Source organism: Patagioenas fasciata, chromosome 3 (assembly GCF_037038585.1).
Source record: "Patagioenas fasciata isolate bPatFas1 chromosome 3, bPatFas1.hap1, whole genome shotgun sequence".
Classification (NCBI taxonomy): domain Eukaryota; kingdom Metazoa; phylum Chordata; class Aves; order Columbiformes; family Columbidae; genus Patagioenas; species Patagioenas fasciata.
This window is the reverse complement of record NC_092522.1, coordinates 102,094,291-102,112,455: the sequence shown is the minus strand read 5'-3', so window position 1 is coordinate 102,112,455 and position 18,165 is coordinate 102,094,291. Positions and strand designations below refer to the sequence as shown.

The following is an 18,165-nucleotide window of genomic DNA, read 5'->3' as shown; positions in this document are numbered from 1 at the left end:
CAATTCTACTGCACATTACCCAAATTGTGTATGCATGTGTATAACACTTCAGATACGGCTATCATTTAAAGAGTGATTTTCTGTATTACCACCCATATGCAAGTGTTCTGTATGGGAGGAGTACTTCTGACTTTCCAAAGAAAATTACTACAATGACATAGCAATGGTGAATTTTTACTTGTGTTTGTAGCCTCAAAGTGCCTTTTTAGAAAGTTTGTTTCTCTCATTCTAGAAAATAAAAATTAAACTGATTTTAACAGGAATTCAACAAAATTAAAGAAGTCACAAGTATTCTGTTAGTGGGCCCACACACACCCCCAAGCCTAAATACATTTTACATGATGTAAAACACTGAATTAAAAACAAAACAAAAACAAATAATAAAAAAAAAGAACACAAACCCCACACAGAACTACACATGACAGAAACAGAACCTATCTCTCAACTCCCCAAACCCATTGCTTAAAACCTAGATTTAATTATTACTCAACAGTGATGATAATGGTCAATAAATCATTTAGTAGATTAAACAAATTGACAAATTCTACAAACTCAACTTACTGCTTCTGAAATTTATAGGTCTTTTTACTGATATAATAATGTTTGAAAATCCCACAGATAATTTTATTTCCAGAAAATAAGAATGATTCAAGACTCCATCTATACCAAAAGTTTAGAGTGCTGATGTGATCACTGAGGAGATGGAGTTATCATCCATTAAAATATAGAGATTCCCAGAAACAGGTATATAAATCTGGTGAAACAGTGACAGAGAAACCTACATTTCAGCCCAAGAACTTGGCAACGGCTCAATTGCATCAGTGTCTTCTAAAAACAAGATGATTCTCACTGTTCTACTGCCACAAAATCAGATGAAGTATAAATATTCATGTGGTACATGGGTAACCGCAGGCTATGTCAGGTGCAAATAATCTTCAAGGGCTTAGAGTCATGGAATGCAGTTTCACTAGCTTAGCTATTAAGCTATTTATACACTGTAAAAATACAAAGGATCTGACTATGTCATTGCTGCACAGGATGTGAGGTCATAAATCAAGAATATGCTCAATAAAAGGCATAGATCAGAATCTCAGCACATGGAAGATGATGTACTATTTTCTATCTGCATGAGATACCAGTGTGGTTGTAGCTTCAGAGGCTGTTCAGCAGGTTTTTAGATGGTTCATATCTTTTCTTTCCTGGTTCAGCACCCTGCCCTTGTTCACCAGGGAGTTTAAGTTAAAAAGAACACCCTGCAGACAGTAATGGTGAAATCTCCCAACAGCATTTTCTCTGATCTGCAAAGCAGAACCTCAACACAACACAGGATCTAGCCTGGTATTAAGACTTTTGAGAGACAAGTGTCACTGTTGTCAAAACACTACCTTTTTCCCCACATGGTCACATTTAAGATACCGACTTTCAAAAGCTGAGCTGACTTGGAAGACACTAATTATTATTTTTTTTTAATTCTGTGAAGGTAACAATCCTAATTAGGAAAGTTTTTCCTATTCAGAAGAGAGAGTTGCCTACCACAAGAATAAAAAAAAAAAAAAAAACCCACACATAAAACAAACAAACAAAAAAAGCCACACAAAACCAAACACACACAACAACAAAAACAACCACCAAACTAAAAACAAACAAAAACACACACACACACACAAAAGCCCCTAACAAACAAACCAAAAAACCCCACAGTCTGTTAGTTTTGCAGTCTCCCAGAAAATGGAAAGCTTATGTAAATATATTCCTTTGTTAGTCCTAATATTTGAATTTTTCAGACCTACTGCTTCTGGTACCATGACACGAGCGGTGCAACTTCAGAACAATCCCTTTGCATAGTGATGCAAAGGGGTTTTTTTGTTTGTTTGTTTGGGGTTTTCTTTCCCTGCTCCCCATCCACTAGAATTTCTTAGCTTTTGAATGTTGTGGACTTTTCTCCTTCTATACAAAAATGTCTGTTTCAGAATCACTCCCCCAAGTTGCCATTAAAAAGAAACAGAATTTTTTTTAAACATACTGTCCTTATCAGCCAACACACAATTAAAACTTTTCAAGTAAGATGTTTAAAACAGTGTTTCTCCAGCTGTGCATTATGACTCCATAGCATCCCAAACTTGTAGACAGCAGCAATCAGTGTCACTTCAATCCTCGCTATTCTTCCAACTGAACAGTAATTCACTGTCTCCAGAGAAGAATGAAAGAACTGTCTAAAACCAGGGATAAATAAAGAGTTTTAGTAAAAGCAAACTAACTAGCTGAGGGATGGGTAACCAGCAGAGTGATTATAAAGACTTCCGGTGACTGGTAACATCTGGTCTGTATTCCCCTGTCCCAGAAAAACCAATCATCTGCCCACTCACAAAATTACACACAGCATAGGAGCTAGAAGGGATCACGGTTTAAAACAAGTAGTCTAGGGAACGGTTACAGGAGTTCTTAAACTATTGGGTTTCAGTAACCCATTTGACCATTGCAGCAGAAATCACCACGACTCTTCACAAAAACATACCTGACCCCCTCCCCTCCCCCCAGTGCTACAAATCCTTCCTGAATCATCAATCCCCATTGCTTTCTGTACACTGAGACGCTGTCACTTGAGTGACATTCACCATTTCTTCTGGAGCTGGATGTCATATTTTGAAGTGAATTTAAAGCTCATGGACAGGGTGAGGTTTACAGCATTAAATCTGAAAGGGGGCAGTGTTGTTTAACCAGAGCATGGTGTTACCTGTCAATATTAATTACAGCTCTTTCTGCTGGGGTTTCTACAAGGAAGTAGGCCAGCAGGAAGTGTCATTATATTATAGCCTGTGGCTCTGTGCATGCGTTCCTAAGCTGACAGTCAAGAGACATCCTTTAGCATTCTACACTTTTTCCATATGAAAAACAAACTGCTTAGATCGCATAAAAGGATGAAATATGCTATCGTATGCATCTACTAGATCAGAAAAATACAGGTAGGTAGAAAGCAACTTCCTACTGAGGTAATGAAAACAGTTCCTGATGTGTTGGTAGTTTCTCATACTCCTTTCTGACTTCCTTAATAAAACTTATGAAGACTCTTAAAATGAAACAATAATTCCCAAGGAAAGATGTACTGCTGAGCTACCTATTCCAATCAGATAAAGCTCAAAAGAAAAATGCTGACATTTTCTACACTTCTGTCTTTTTACACCTAGATAACACACTCAATGAGGATATCAATTTCAAAAGATACTTTAACGAACACTGTAATTTCAAAACATTAATCAAATATGAAACAGTTATGCATCAGTATGGAGCAGAGTTAGGAATTGCTGAGAAAGCGGGTAATGTTTCAAGAAACTTTGAACAGTTCTAGGAAAAGTGTAATCAAAGTTTATCAAGCATTTGAAGATACATTGGTCACCACTTTGGAGATCACATACTTGCAAATGCTAGTCCTAGTGAACAGCTACAATCTAACCATACTACTTTCTTGATTAAAAGTTCCTACGCCAACCCCATTGTTAAAAATATTTTGCTTTTAATTCTACTACTTAATCATGTAAGCAGCTTTTGCACAATAAACACTTACCAAAGGATTATACCTATGAAACCATAAGAAAAAATGGCTTTGTACTTGAGAAATAATCTGAAAATAAGTTTGCCGCAACTTCTAGTACTCAGGGCCCAGCGTTTTCCACGAACAAAAAAAAGTCATCAAAAAACACCACACACTCAGTTTGAAAGCAATCCTGAAGTTACACTCAGAATACTCACATTATCAAACAACTCTAAGCAACTGACTCAGAACCAGTGTATCCGGTAATTTTACCCAATATAGGTTGCAGATCCGAAAGCCTTTTGTACAACTCAAACCATTAAGAAAATAGTATCTGTACAGTTTTATGAGCTTAATTCTTGAAAGACACTAGAAGATGTGAAATGCTTTGCCTTATTTTTTTCCCAGAACTGTGTAGTCATCATTCTTGTCTAACATCTTCCACAGAAACAGTTTTCAACTGCCTTTTTTAATGTATATATATACATAAATATATACACACACATTTCTTGTCATCCCTGTTGTTTTAATTTTCCACAAGAAGATTAGTGATTGATTTTCAGGACCAGTTAGTATTCATACAGTCTTTCATTTTTATAATTATAACCCTTAAGTAAAGCATCTCCTAAAGAAGTTATCAAAAGAAATCATTTCAGATATAATAAGGAAACCATTTAAATGTAAGCATTTCTAAATCCAGATTTGGAAGTCTGACAGATCCAATTAAAAATTCCAGCAGAGATTAAAGTACTAGTTTAAATTAAATTTCAACATCAAGACTACGGCTATGACATAACATTTGAATATACTATAAAAAAATATGCAATATTCACCAATTATTCAAACCTGAAACAATTAAAATTGAAACATCATGTTTCAACATAAAAAATATGTATCAAGTAGAATAAAGACCTGTTAGGAGAAGAGTTCTTACCTTCATAGATAGCTCTGAAGCCTTGAGCACTGACGGCAAAATCTGTGGTGAAGCAGAGAGTGAGGATAGATCCTGTGCTCACAATAGATGATGGAAGCTGAAATCCAGATAACCTGTACAATAAAATGTGTAAAGCGTTACAACCTTGAAAATATAGCACATCAATAGGTGTGATGAGTCATATGGTGAGCATCATATTTCCATATCTGAAATGCCAAAACATCATGCTCTTTGATGCAATCTCTAACCATTCACTCCAAGATTTCCAACACATTCTTGATATTTTTAACCCTCTTATTTTAACACACCTACACACTTTCCAACAGAGGACACTGAAAGACAGACTGGCTTGTATCTATTGAAGACAAAGGACTTTTTTATAGGATTCATTTCAAGATGAAGACATAAATATAGGACACCTAGAAGCAGATACCCAGGCCTCGACCCACACAGAAACTCCTAGCACTATCTGAGATAGTGTGGACTACCCTGTCTGTCCTCTTATCTGCTGTTTCCAAAAAAAAAACATGCATCTCGTATGTTCAATACCATATACATTAAATGACAAGAAAAAAAAAACAAAACCCACACAACAACAAAAAAAACACACAACACAACTTCCAATCAATCAATCACCTTAAATTTTCCATCTTATTAGCAGTCTCACATCTACATAGAAACTAGAATTTTGGATAAGTTATAATTACAGTGCAACTGATTTAAATATAATTTCCCAAATAAATATTGGTTTCTTAATGATTTAATTTTGCATAAGACAGAAGACATCATTACTGTCCCACAAACCCAAAACTGTACTGTCTTATATCATAAGATAGTTTTTATATTTTGCAATAAGTGTACATGATCCACTGGGTACAAGACAACATACCAGAAAGCCACTTTTTGTTCAAATTTCACCCCTAAAGAACTTCTTTAATTCAGATATTGGAACAGCTGAAAAAACCAACCAACCAAACAAAAACATACACACACACACAAAAAAAAAAACCACCAACAAAAAACCCAACAAAACGACAACCACCACCAAACACAAACACACAAACAAAAAAAACAACACACCACATCAAAAATGTTTTCACATATTTTTAATCTGGATGGTTAAAACAACCCTTTAAAGTTTATTGTACAATGATGCTATAGGTCACTAATTGGCATCTGGAACAGCAGAAGATAAATACTGTAAATAACATACTAGTACAGCAGTATCACTGAACTAGAAGTTCTTTGCAAAATCAGGCTTACAAGCACCCTCATATAATAAAACATGTAAGAAGAATCCTACCCTTGAATTACACCAGTAAGGTGGTTCCCCATCTCCTTCCAATTTTGGGCTTTGGAGAACAAATAAACTTGGATGAGTCAGAGAACAAAGCGAAGACAGTTTTGAACACAGATGAATGCATATAGTCAAGGCAACATAAGTCAGCAAAAAGCTTTCTGCAATTTCTTCCTTTCTTTTTAAACAACATTGTTTCCCATGTGCTAATTAGGTGTTTGTTGTAATCTCTTCACCTTCTGTGTACTTGCCAAGCTATTACTCCTACTAATTTCCACCTCATTTACTCCAGTTCCAGAAATAACCAGGTTCATTTTTTCCTGAATCCTCGAACAGCAAAGGTATTATGAGGCTTGACACATCTTATGTTCAGACTTCTGCATGTTCTCTCACCTTCAGTAGATGTTGTAGTTTTTATGGAAATGTGCCCTTTGTTCTATTTAAAAAATTAAAGTGGTTATCACTACTCCTGTACATCTGGAGTGTATAATCTAACAGTTCAATATTTATTTGGGGTATGTATTTTCTGATCTTACACTACAATATTTCCAGAATCTAACTTTTTTTTTTTTTTGCTAAAATATAGTAAACTAGCATGCATTGTAGGAGAAGGAAGGAAGGAAGGAAAATCTGGCTGAAACACACAGAAAGATAGAAGCAGCACTTCACACTACATAGGAGACCTAGAAAACACACAACACCACACAGACAAACAAAAAACCCACATCACATTATAAAAATACAAAAATAAAGCTATATCAATGCAGAACTACACAGCTTTAGCTACCTCATTACTTATCAGTGGTTCATATAAAAGAACTCATTTGAGCAGCAAATAGACATCCTGAGGTCTTGTGGTGATTTCTAGAATTACCTGCTTTGATTCTGTTACGAGAATAAGCATCACTTCTACAATATGGATTCTTTACCTGTTTAATAAATAAAACTGTTTCTGTAGTACCGTCCTTGAAACACTAGAAGATCATTCTTTAGGCTGGCATTCCCATTCATACTGAAGTAAGACAAATATATTCTTTTATAACTTAAATCAGCACACAAAGGTTTTGCAGACAAAGGCAAGTATGTGGTAAATTTCAAGGAATTAATACATCAACTCGAAATAAATTTTTTCAAGTTATTTGCGTTACAGTAATCTTAAAAAATATGGAAAAGTCTCAAATAGAAGAAATCTGTATGTCAGTCATCCGACAGACTACCTGGGTGCCTCTATAGTAGCCTTGTTGCCTGAAATATTTCTGAAAGCATCTTTTCATAGTATTTTAATTAATTCAGTGAGATTAAATGACATGAAGTTTAGTGCAAACAAAAACTAGACAGCAAAAGAAAATCTAGAGTGTTACTATTCAGACATTTCCAGAATTAAAACACCGCTATCCTACTAAGTCATTTTTTTTCCTCCCTTTACTAACATTTTTGCTAGGTTGTTATAGTTCATGAATCATAATGTGATCTGCACATTCATTTCATCATACAGAAAAATCACACACCTTCACATGTTGCTTTACTTTGTAAAAGTATCTTTGCAATTAACATGTAAGCCTTTACTGCAACCAGAAAGGCAACTGTTTAGACAGACAACTGTATGTGCTAAAAAACACAGAACCATTTCAAGTCCCTCTGTGAATAAAACTGTCATTTCATAAACTTGCACTACTTCATACTGAGCATACAATCATTCTTCAAGCTTAAAATATTGCTACTTCCTCAACTTTCAGTAGTATTGATCTGCACAAAATGCACACACTGAAATACATTTTTTAACCACAGGTGGAATATATTCATCTTGTGTATAAAGAAGAAACAGAACCTATAACAGAAAACACAGTAGCACACAAGTACTGAGTCTAGCCCCTGTTCAATAAAAACAGCAACAAAAAAAAACCATCACCAACAAAAACAAACAAACAAACTCACCCACACAAAACCACACCACCATATTTCACACTCCATAGCGTAGCATCCAGCTGGCTCTGTTCAGAGCTTCTCCACTGTCTACTTGTGAGGGCAGATTCTGGGACATCCTTGTACTAAATAGATGTGTGGCAAGTCCTCTGGGGGGCTGGCAAAACAATTAGGTGCCTGTGGCAAACAATGTTCAAGAGAGTACATTTCATAATCCCTTAAAAGACGACAACTAAAGGGGGAACCTTACTGCCACCTTCAGCTGCCTATTGCAGTGGTATAGAAGAAACCACATTCTTTTTGGAAGGGGAGGAAGGATAGGAAGCAACGGGCAAACAGAAACCTTACACAAACAAACAAACAAACAAACCCACCACCACAAAGATGGCTGACCACAGCCACAACTATGGGTCATGCTCTTGCAGATTTATCTGCTTCATTATCCAGCCTGCAGGAATCAGAATAACACACTGTTAAAACTTACATAGGGATTTCCCTTTTTTTGTTATCATTATAGAATGCAATCCCCAGGGGCAAACTCCTGTCTGTACTTGCTATCAGCAGCGAGAAGAGTTACGCACAGGTTAAGACACCTAATGGTACTTAAAGTCAGGAGATCAGCATATTCATTCCAGCAAACCAGGCTGTTACCTACCATGTCTGAAACCACAGAAGCCTTATCTTAATAATTTACATCCATTCTGTTGCCAAGAGGGAGCAAGGATTTAAAACCTGAGTCAGATACCATCTCATACATAAAGGAATGAGGAGCCACTATAAGATTAGTACAAGATCTATAATTTATAACTGATTTTCTATCACAGGAGGTATGCTAAATACATATATATATTTAATCCCACTACCCCAGCCTCAACTTTTTTATTTAAGTCACAGACAAAGGGAAGACATAGAGAACAAATTGTTCAAGGTCAAGTTTTTCATTCAGAGGCTCTAATTCGTTTGGTTTTCTCTAGCTTAAGGTAAGAGTGACAGTCCTCTTACAAAACTGTACAAGAAACACCACAGAAGGCAGAGCCTCATCTCAGAGAGTACACCCAGCCCACTGCACAGGAATTACCCTTTCCTTCCCCACCTCTCCAGCATTAAGAAAACAGACAGCAACCTCTCCTCACATTGATGAGTGTTAATAAGCTTTCCTTCCTAAGAAGAAATAGAATAATGAATTAAGACCCATTAGCTCTCACATTTCTTATTCTAGCCATGCCAAATCTGCCTCAGTGCCACTTTCACCAGGTTCAAACTCCTCCATCTCCAGGTTCTCTCCAGTTATAGACCCACAGAAACAATGCAGCACTGTCCTCCCAGTCCCCCACTTCCTTCTGTCCCTAGGAAACCAACTTCAAAGCTCTCCCATCAGACAGTCAAAACACTTCCTCCATCACCTAACTCCTCTACACCCCAGAAACATCTGCAAACCAATTAGCTAGCCCCTAACTCCTTATTTGACTAATTGACATCAGGTGCTCACTCCTCTGTCCTGCTAACTAGAGGCAGTTAAGGTGTGTGCACCTTGTTAGAGGGGCATAAGTAGTAGCAGAACACAAAAAGCACATCTCTTACTTGGGTGCTCTTTCTTCTGGAATTTCAAATTAATAATCTCAAATTAATAATCAGTTATAAATAGGCAAGAAATAGATTTTTAATTCAAGCCTTTCCCACAGCTAAGTACATGTACATTTTTTCCAAGGTATGGTTATATGAAAAATTTTTGATGTTTCCTGTGACTTTAGGAATTAATTGCAGGAATTATAAAATTAATATTTTGCTAGTAAGAGAAGGATGCAAGCAATCAAAGCAAAAAGTTAGCTCAGTAAAGTCCATAAAGCCTCTTATTAACGAAACTCGCTGTGTTTAGTCACTAAGCAGAAAAAGGCTGGAAACTTAATGATTTTGACATAGCCTTTAGCCTTCAGAAAAAGCAGCTGGTTTCTCTAGCTGCTACCAAACAGTCATGTTAGCAAGGCTTACACCTGCAGCAGGAAACTCTCATGCTGTGGAGAGGTAGCCTGTAACTGCAGTTACTGGGGTTCAGTAAGGGAGCAGGAAAATGTGAGAGGAATTGGCCAACACCAAACCAATATGCAGCTGTGAAGGAGACCAAAGTGAAGGCAGGTCCCAGGAAAGTGGGCTGAGGGCTTCCCAAGGGGCTATAGGTGCTGGCAAAAGCCTGGCAGGTCTGGGCAGCCAGCAGGCTCCAGCAGCTCCAGCACGGCGGGATTGCACAGCAGAACAGAGCGAGTGTAATTTCGAGGGTGTTTGCTGTCAGTGAATGGGGCTACTGGAGTTTGTTACTTGTGCTGAGAATAAAAGGGCTTGTGTAACATAAAATCACAGAACTTCCACACCTCCTAGGCTCCAACGTACTGCAAACTACAAGAAAAAAAAATAATCTGAAATGGATGGCCATCACTGAGACTCATGGCTGCTGACTAAATGAAGCTGTAGGCCACAGCACTGTGCTATGGCTACACAGAAGTGCTTAGACCTTACCATTATAATGTACATTTTCTTACAATTTATAACCATTGTACACAAAACACAGCCACAAAAATGGTTTCATATGCCATTATTGCTAGAAGGATAAAAACAGGGTTTTACCTCTAAGAGAAATAAGCTAGTTAGTATAAAACTAGTGATTCTTTGTGCTTTAGAAAAAACAACTGAAACTTTAAGTAAGATTATATGTTCCTGGTTAATGAGAAGACTACATTTCTACCTTCTAACAGTACACAGATATTTAGACCAAAGACATCTCTCAAGTGTGCTTGTATGAACCCACATGGACCCAGTAGAAGTAAAATTACACAGATGTAAATGAAAATGTGATTTGATTCAATTAAATAAATAATTATATTCCAAAGAAATCCTATTTTTAGAAAAGTATGTAAAACAGTTTCACAGACTGAATTATTTCTTCAGGCCTGTTATTTATATGCTCATGTCTCTTAGCTGACTAATAAAAGTACCATAAGTTTAATAATAAAAAATATGGTAGTAAGACCATTGTTAGTAAGGTGAAATTTAACATTTTTTAATTTAAAAAGTCAGGAATTGAGTTAGCTGAACTAAGATATCTCAGTGACTTTGTCACCAACACCTTGTCAAACAGTTTAAGCCATAATCTTAGAAAACTTTTACATTAGTCAATTTAAGTGTCATTATGTGAGTTTTGTCTGTTTACTCTGACATATGGATATCACAGCATGTTCACTCATCTTTTTGGTACGTGTCACATTAATCCACAAAAGTGTATATAGTGATCTGTTATTTTTTGTAACTTCAGTTGTGAAGCTGGTTTGCATTTCCTGTGTCATAAGGCTTGAGAAAGATCTACATCAGGTTGGGAAAACATTACAGCAATGAACAGTTGATTCAACTTCAGAATAAATGAGGATGAATTTTATTTTAAATTTTGTTTTACAAATCCATTGTAAATCATTTATAGATAATATTCATACTCCCACTTGTGAGACGACTTGAACTGAAAAAACAACCTCGAAACCCTATCATAGGAACACAAATGGTATTTTATGCCTCTACTAAATGGAATTTAGAGAGGAAAAAGTCTGTAAAGAGGACTATTCTTGTCTTCACAGGCCAGCCACTAATAACTGAAAAATCACCCACATTTCCATCTCCCTGGGTTTTACAGGCTCACCTTTTATTACAGTATTAGAGCACTTCCAGAAAAAACAGCGAAATTAAGCCACTGTAAATGGAAACAGAATGGTGACAAGTGACTTAGAAGCCCTGCAACACAGTAAATTCACACAAAATTGCCTGAGGGGAGAAATAAATCAATTTCTGAATCTTTCTTTTAACATTTTTACAAATAGGATTACAGTAGTATTGCCAGCTGAAAAACAAAAAAAAACTACTCTAGTTTTTTTGGTGGCACCACATTAAGCAAAGGCCTTGAGGCAAAAGAAAATATCCTAGCAAATACTTGAATAGATTATATTTCAGTACCAACAGCATGTTTGTCCTTTGCAGCAAGGGGGAAGTATCTAAAAATAATGATACTGTCCAAACATGAGTTTAGCATTTTATATAGTGCTCACATTCCTTCTGTAAGGAAGACTAAAGATTTGTGCCTAGAACTTTATGCTGGGAATGTGTGAAACTTCAAATGCGGCCTATGGTCTGCAGTAAACTTTTGAACACTTATATAGCTTTGCGGATTTCTGTTTTCTGTTTTGCACAGGCTAGACTGTCCGGCTTTTTTATATTGCTCAATTCAAAATACAAACTAACATACTAATGATTGAAGTCATTCTCATCAGTTATCTGGGATCTGACCTTCATTTTTTTTTGAGAGAGAGATATACCCTTTTCACAGAATCATAGAATCAAAAGAATGTCAGGGATCGGAAGGGACCTCAGAAGATCATCTAGTCCAATCCCCCTGCTGGAGCAGGAACACCTAGATGAGGTTACACAGGAAAGCATCCAGGTGGGATTTGAATGTCTCCAGAGTAGGAGACTCCACAACCTCCCTGGGCATCCTGTTCCAATATTCTGTTATCCTCACTGTGAAGAAGTTTCTTCTCATATTTAAGTGGAACCTCCTGTGTTCCAGTTTGTATCCATTGATCCTTGCTCTATCATTGATTGTCACTGAGAAGAGCCTGGCTCCATCTTCATGACACTCACCCTTTACCTATTTTTAAACATTAATGAGGTCACCCCTCAGTCTCCTCTTCTCCAAGCTAAAGAGCCCCATCTCCCTCAGCCTTTCCTCATAAGGGAGATGCTGTACTGCCTTAATCATCTTCGTGGCTTTTGGGCTAATGAAATAAAATAGGTCAGCTAATTAAAGATTTACATATTTCTAAAGAGTAAAATATTTTATATTAGTATTTTCTAGTCATTATTTTTCAACTGTTCTTGCCAAAATGGCACTTTTCTCCTCAGGCTGCTTAACAGAGTTTTTTACAAAAGAGAAAGAAAAAGTGATACAAATTTGAAAAACTACCCAAGTAATAAAGCTCAACTTTTTTATACATCTCTTATTTCATAAGCCAAACTGTAAAGCTGACTTTTACATGGTTTTGCAAGGCTTGAGTTTAATTTTGTTTGACTTAATTTATGTTCTCAGTAAATCAATTTGATCCAAAATTTTAGAAATTAGATGCTTTAACATTTTCATGTCTTGTTTTCCCATTTGCAAAATAAGGATAAAATTACTAACTGAAAAGATTCTTTCGATTGAAGAATACTGCAAATTGTAGAAAGATTCAGATTTAGGTGAATAGGATGAGTATATTTAAATACCTGAAACCAAAAGAAAGATAAAATAATGTGCTATTGTCATTTTTAAGGAATTCATTTTAGAAAATGAATCGTAGGGGATATCTAAATTGTTTGAAATTTGAGTGGAAGTGTTCATTAGAGCTGTAAGATAAAAAAATCTGTACTTAAGGAGAAAAACTGATGCTGTATTAATAGTTCCAAAACCAAAGGCTTTTGGAGCAATTCAATGAGATTCTTCCTTTGCCATCTGTGTTTTTCCAAACTATGTGCATTTACAGCTTAAAGAATCACAGAATCTTCTCACAGTGTTCTTATGTAAATAACACCATTTAGACACACACAAGTCTATGGGGCCAGATGGGATCCATCCAAGAGTACTGCAAGAGCTGGTGGAGGTGATCACCAAAACACTTTCCATCATTTATCACAGTCCTGGCTAACCCAGGAAGTCCTAGTCAACTGGAAGTTGACAAATGTGACACCCATCTGCAAGACAGGCCAGAAGGAGAATCTGAGGAATAATAGGCCTGTTAGTCTGACCTTGTTGCCAGAAAAGGTCATGGAGCAGTTCATCTTGAGTGGCATCATTCAGCACATACAAGATAACCAGGCAATCAGGCCCACTAAGCACGGATTCATGAAAGGCAGGTCCTGCTTGACCAATTCGATCTCCTTCTGTGACAAGGTAACCCCATTAGTAGATGACGAAAAGGCTGTGGATGTTGTTTATGTGGACTTTAGTAAAACCTTTGACAATGTTTCCCACAGCATTCCCCTGGAGAAACTGGCTTGGATGGATGTATTCTTCACTGGGTGATGAACTGGCTGGATGGCTGGGCCCAAAGAGTTGTGGTGAATGGAGCCAAATCCAGATGGCAGTTGGTCATGAGTGGTATTCCCCAGGGGTAAGTATTGGGGCCAGTTCTCTTTAATATCTTTATCAATGATCTAGATGAGGCGACTGAGCGCACCCTTAGTAAGTTTGCAGATGACACCAGGTTGGGTGGGACTGTTAATCTGCTGGAGGGTAGGAGGGAACTACAGAGGGATCTGGACTGGCTTGATCGATGGGCGGAGGCCGGTTACATGAGGTTCAACAAGGCCAAGCGTCAGGTCCTGCCCCTGAGTTACAACAATCCCAGGCAGCGCTACAGGCTCAGAGAAGAGTGGCTGGAAAGCTGACTGGCAGAGGGAACTGGGAGTGTTGACAGACATACAGCTGAATATGAGCCAGCAGTGTGCCCAGGTGGCCAAAAAGGCCAACAGCATCCTGGCATGTATCAAGGATACTGTGGCTAGCAAGATTTTCCCATTGTACTTGGCACTGGTGAGGTCTCACATTGAATCCTGTGTTCAGTTTTGGGCCCCTCACTATAAGAAAAACATTCAGGTGCTGGAGTGAGTTCAGAGAAGGGCAATGAAGCTGGTGAGGGGTCTGGAGCACAAGCCTTATGAGGAGCAGCTGAGGGAGCTGGGGCTGCTTAGACTGGAGAAAAGGAGTCTGAGGGGAGACCTTATTGCTGTCTACAACTACCTGAAAGGAGGCTGTAGCATGGAGCGTGTTGGTCTCTTCTCCCAAGTAGCAAGTGATAGGACAAGTGGAAATGGCCTCAAGTTGCACCAGGGAAGGTTTAGATTGGATATTAGGAAAAATGTATTCACGGAAAGGGTTGTCAGGCATTGGAACAGGCTGTCCAGGGAAGTGGTTGACTCACCATCCCTGGAGGTGTTTAAAATATGTGTAGATGAGGCTCTGGGGATATAGTTTAGTGGCAGAGTCGGGTTATGGTTGGACTCGAAGATCTTGAGGGTCTCTTCCAACCTAAATGATTCTATGATTCTATACGTTATGCATACTATAAATATGCCCCAGGACTCTTTTTGCTTGATAAAATGATGTATCCTGTTTCAGAAGTGAGGAAAGAATTTTCCTTCACTGTCACCTCATTATGACTTTGCCTTCCTTTTTTCCTGAAGTTAATTGTTCTGACAAATCTATTTTAAAGGGGTCAGGCTTTGACAATGTTAGACTATATGCACAAAGCTCACTATATAAAAATTCTGCTTCTCTGTTTTGCTCCCAAGAGCTATGACCTTTTTTTTTCTACATAAACCTTTAAAGTCTGTCTTATTTCTACGTATTATACTCAAAGTATAGTACAGTATATATCACTTAGTACTTGAAAACCTCTTGTAAAATTGCTGTCTGGCTTGTTTGTCCTTTACAAGAAAGAAATGTAGTGGTTACTTTAGTGGGTCATAAAGTTCATTTTATCTAAATTTAACTTTTAAAAAGTCTTTGCAAACAACTAGTTTTGATAGTCTCAAATGGCACTTAGAAGAAGTGGCTATTGCTACTAATACGCAATAATGGCCATCTCTAGAAATGTTTCATAATTATGTAAGTGTTTTGAGCTATTGTTATGCTGTATTGTATTAACTATCATATATTCCTTCTTGCCTTCATTATATCACTTGTCATCTCCTTTGTACATAGTTTGCAATATTTAAAGCCTTCTGGAAGGTAAGTTGTCTGTGTAATTCAGTGCTTCATTTTAAATAGTATTCTTATGTAAAGCAGGAGTAGGCTATAAAAGGAAAGGGGGAGGCATAGTACATACAAGAATATCTGACACAGACAATCAAAACACAGAGACATAGATTTTCACCACTGGATCTATTTGCAGTGGAGAGAGGTGGGACCAAAGGCCAAAATTCGGTGCAGTTTCTTTCCTATCCTGTAATAAGAACTATATACTGTGGCAAAGATCCAGAACCCTTAAGCTGCACACTTAATATGTACCTATGACAACTGACTCTGGTAGTTAGTATATGCTGAAGCCCCTAATTTTGCATCTTTGCTGATATTGTTATCTTTGCTAACAATACTTAACTACCGCATTTTTAGTATCTTTATTTTGCCACACTGGCATTCATTAGCTGTTATATTTCTTTGGTATAGCAGCTAATGAATGTCAGAGTATGTTGAATTCTACACCAGAATTTTTTTCTTAATTTTTAGAGCAAAAATCATTATGTTGAAATATAAGCTTATCATTATTTTTCAAAATATCCTTGCCTTGTACAAATCCTGTTGCAGTATATGGTGTAGTTTACTATACTGAATCATCATTATGATCTATCTCAAGTTTCCAGTATGCATACAGATTTTAGTGATTACCCTCAAATTACTCTCTTTATGGTGTCACCTTATCAATGTGCCCTCTGATCAGTAGATCTTCAATGATTTCAGAAGTAATGAAGCTGAACAATCTCCTGTTAGGTTTAATAGTGAACAAGTTTCTGTATCTTCAGCCTGAAATATCACATCCCAAAAGTAACTTTAGAAATATGTCTTAATTGAGAGATATTTTGTCTTCCCTTCTGAGCATTTTCTGTGGTTATATTTTTAGTCACCTCAGTGGAGGCTTGCCCTAGGATGCATAATTTGATGCTTGAGCTCCTCCTATCAGAAAATTCTATCTTGTTCTCTTGTCCTCTAATCCTTACATATATAATATATCATTTCAGGGTTTATGAACATCATTGAGAATATCTATAGTGATATCATTTTTAGTTTGGAACAAATTGTTTCTTATGGATGACTTACCCTAACAACTCTGTTTAGGTGAGTCATATTTTGCTAGTTTAAAGTGTTCTCATTCAAAGTGCTTCTTCCAAAGAAAGGATGTCTGCAAAGTCTTTTTTGCTCATACTTTTAATTTCAGTAAACTTTGTCTTAAAATTATATTGTAATATTTATACATTAGCCCCAAGCAATGTGTGTTGACTAGTTGCCTGAAGCAAGGAGAATATTAGGCAAATTCTGCCATGAAATGTATAAGATCTCTTCAGGAAAGTATTGATGATCTGCATTATCTGTTATCCTATTGCATGTCACTTATTCCTGCAGATGGAGACCTGCCTGAAGCTGCCCTTAGTTACCCACGCGTGTCCAGATGATGCAGAATCTTGAATATCTGAACACAGGTAATAGTTTAAATTTTTTTAACTTTTAACATAGTATTTTATACCATCAGCACACTCCTGTGATCTGAAGGGTTCTGACATCCATTTCTACAGGCAGCCTACAGGCTGCCCATAAGTACCTACAAGAAGAGAAGGAGGGAGCAGACATGACATTGTTTGACATGAAGGAAGTCAGTACTGAAGGAATTGTTATTGCAGGAGGACTTTTTCCTTTCACATTTTCCATCTAAATCCATTCAGAACCTGACTGTTATTGTCATTTTTTCTCATTAATTTGAATAGGTTTTTAGCTAAACCCATTGTTTAGAATTTCTTTGTATTTGTATATATTATTATTGTCACTGGCTCACATTTATGTAGAATGGTTTGTAAAGTTCAGTTTTTTCTCATTAAAGTGCCAACTGATTGAAATTGTTGTTATTTTAATGTGCATTAAGATGGCTTTGGTGACTTTTGTGGCCAGTAAAAGATTTTAAGAACAAGCCACTGGAGAAGATTCCATGCCTGTGGAACAGTCACGCCATGGGTAACACTTTGCTATTTCCCTGACAATGTTTTAATATGGGGATCACCTACCTCTCCAAGTAATGAGTGGTAAGGAAATAAGTAAGAGAAGTATGAAATAGCTAAGAAGCAATAACAACTATTTAGATGGATGACAGAACAAATACAAAAGACAAGAGAACTTCCGAGACCAAAAAAACAAGGGGCTTTGGAGGAGTCATCTGTGCAACTGAGAAAGAAAAGCAGGAGATGTGAGTGAGGATTGAATGTTCAAAAGAGATAAGGAAGAAAGAAGCTGTGGGAAGGAATGTCATGTTTTGTGGGAAAAGAAGGTAGCTTTAGTTATTTAGCCCTAGTTAGCACTAAGAGAATTTGGCTGACCTGACAGAGTCTCCCACCAATTATCAGAGAAGTGGTTACAGGGAACATTGGTAGAGACTACTGAATATTAAACTGAATTAAAATAACCCCTTTTCAATGGGGAAAAAAAAAATCCATTTTAGGTTCCAGACTGTTCTAAGCCACATGTAGCAAATGAAGGAGTAAACCATTCTCCAGCATTCAGGTCCTACATTGAATCTAAAAAAGCCTATTTAAAGACTATAAAAGAGGCCTAGACAGATTAACCTCCATGACTAAAGTTTGCCTTTTTGAAATAGCCCTTGCAAAAAAAGCTGCCTGGACTGGGAGCTGGGATGGGGGTGAGAAAGTCAG

At 37.1% G+C, this 18,165-nt stretch overlaps 1 protein-coding gene across 2 annotated transcripts in view; it reads right to left on the bottom strand.

The window, feature by feature from the left end:
* The window catches only part of CSMD1 (CUB and Sushi multiple domains 1), a 1,060,719-nt gene that overhangs the window by 728,136 nt on the left and 314,418 nt on the right, over window positions 1-18,165 (bottom strand). For both annotated transcript variants that reach the window (XM_065834358.2, XM_071807004.1), the window contains exon 3: window positions 4,464-4,576. In XM_065834358.2, the coding sequence (XP_065690430.2) occupies window positions 4,464-4,576 (113 nt within the window). The remainder of the gene's footprint in view (window positions 1-4,463; window positions 4,577-18,165) is intronic.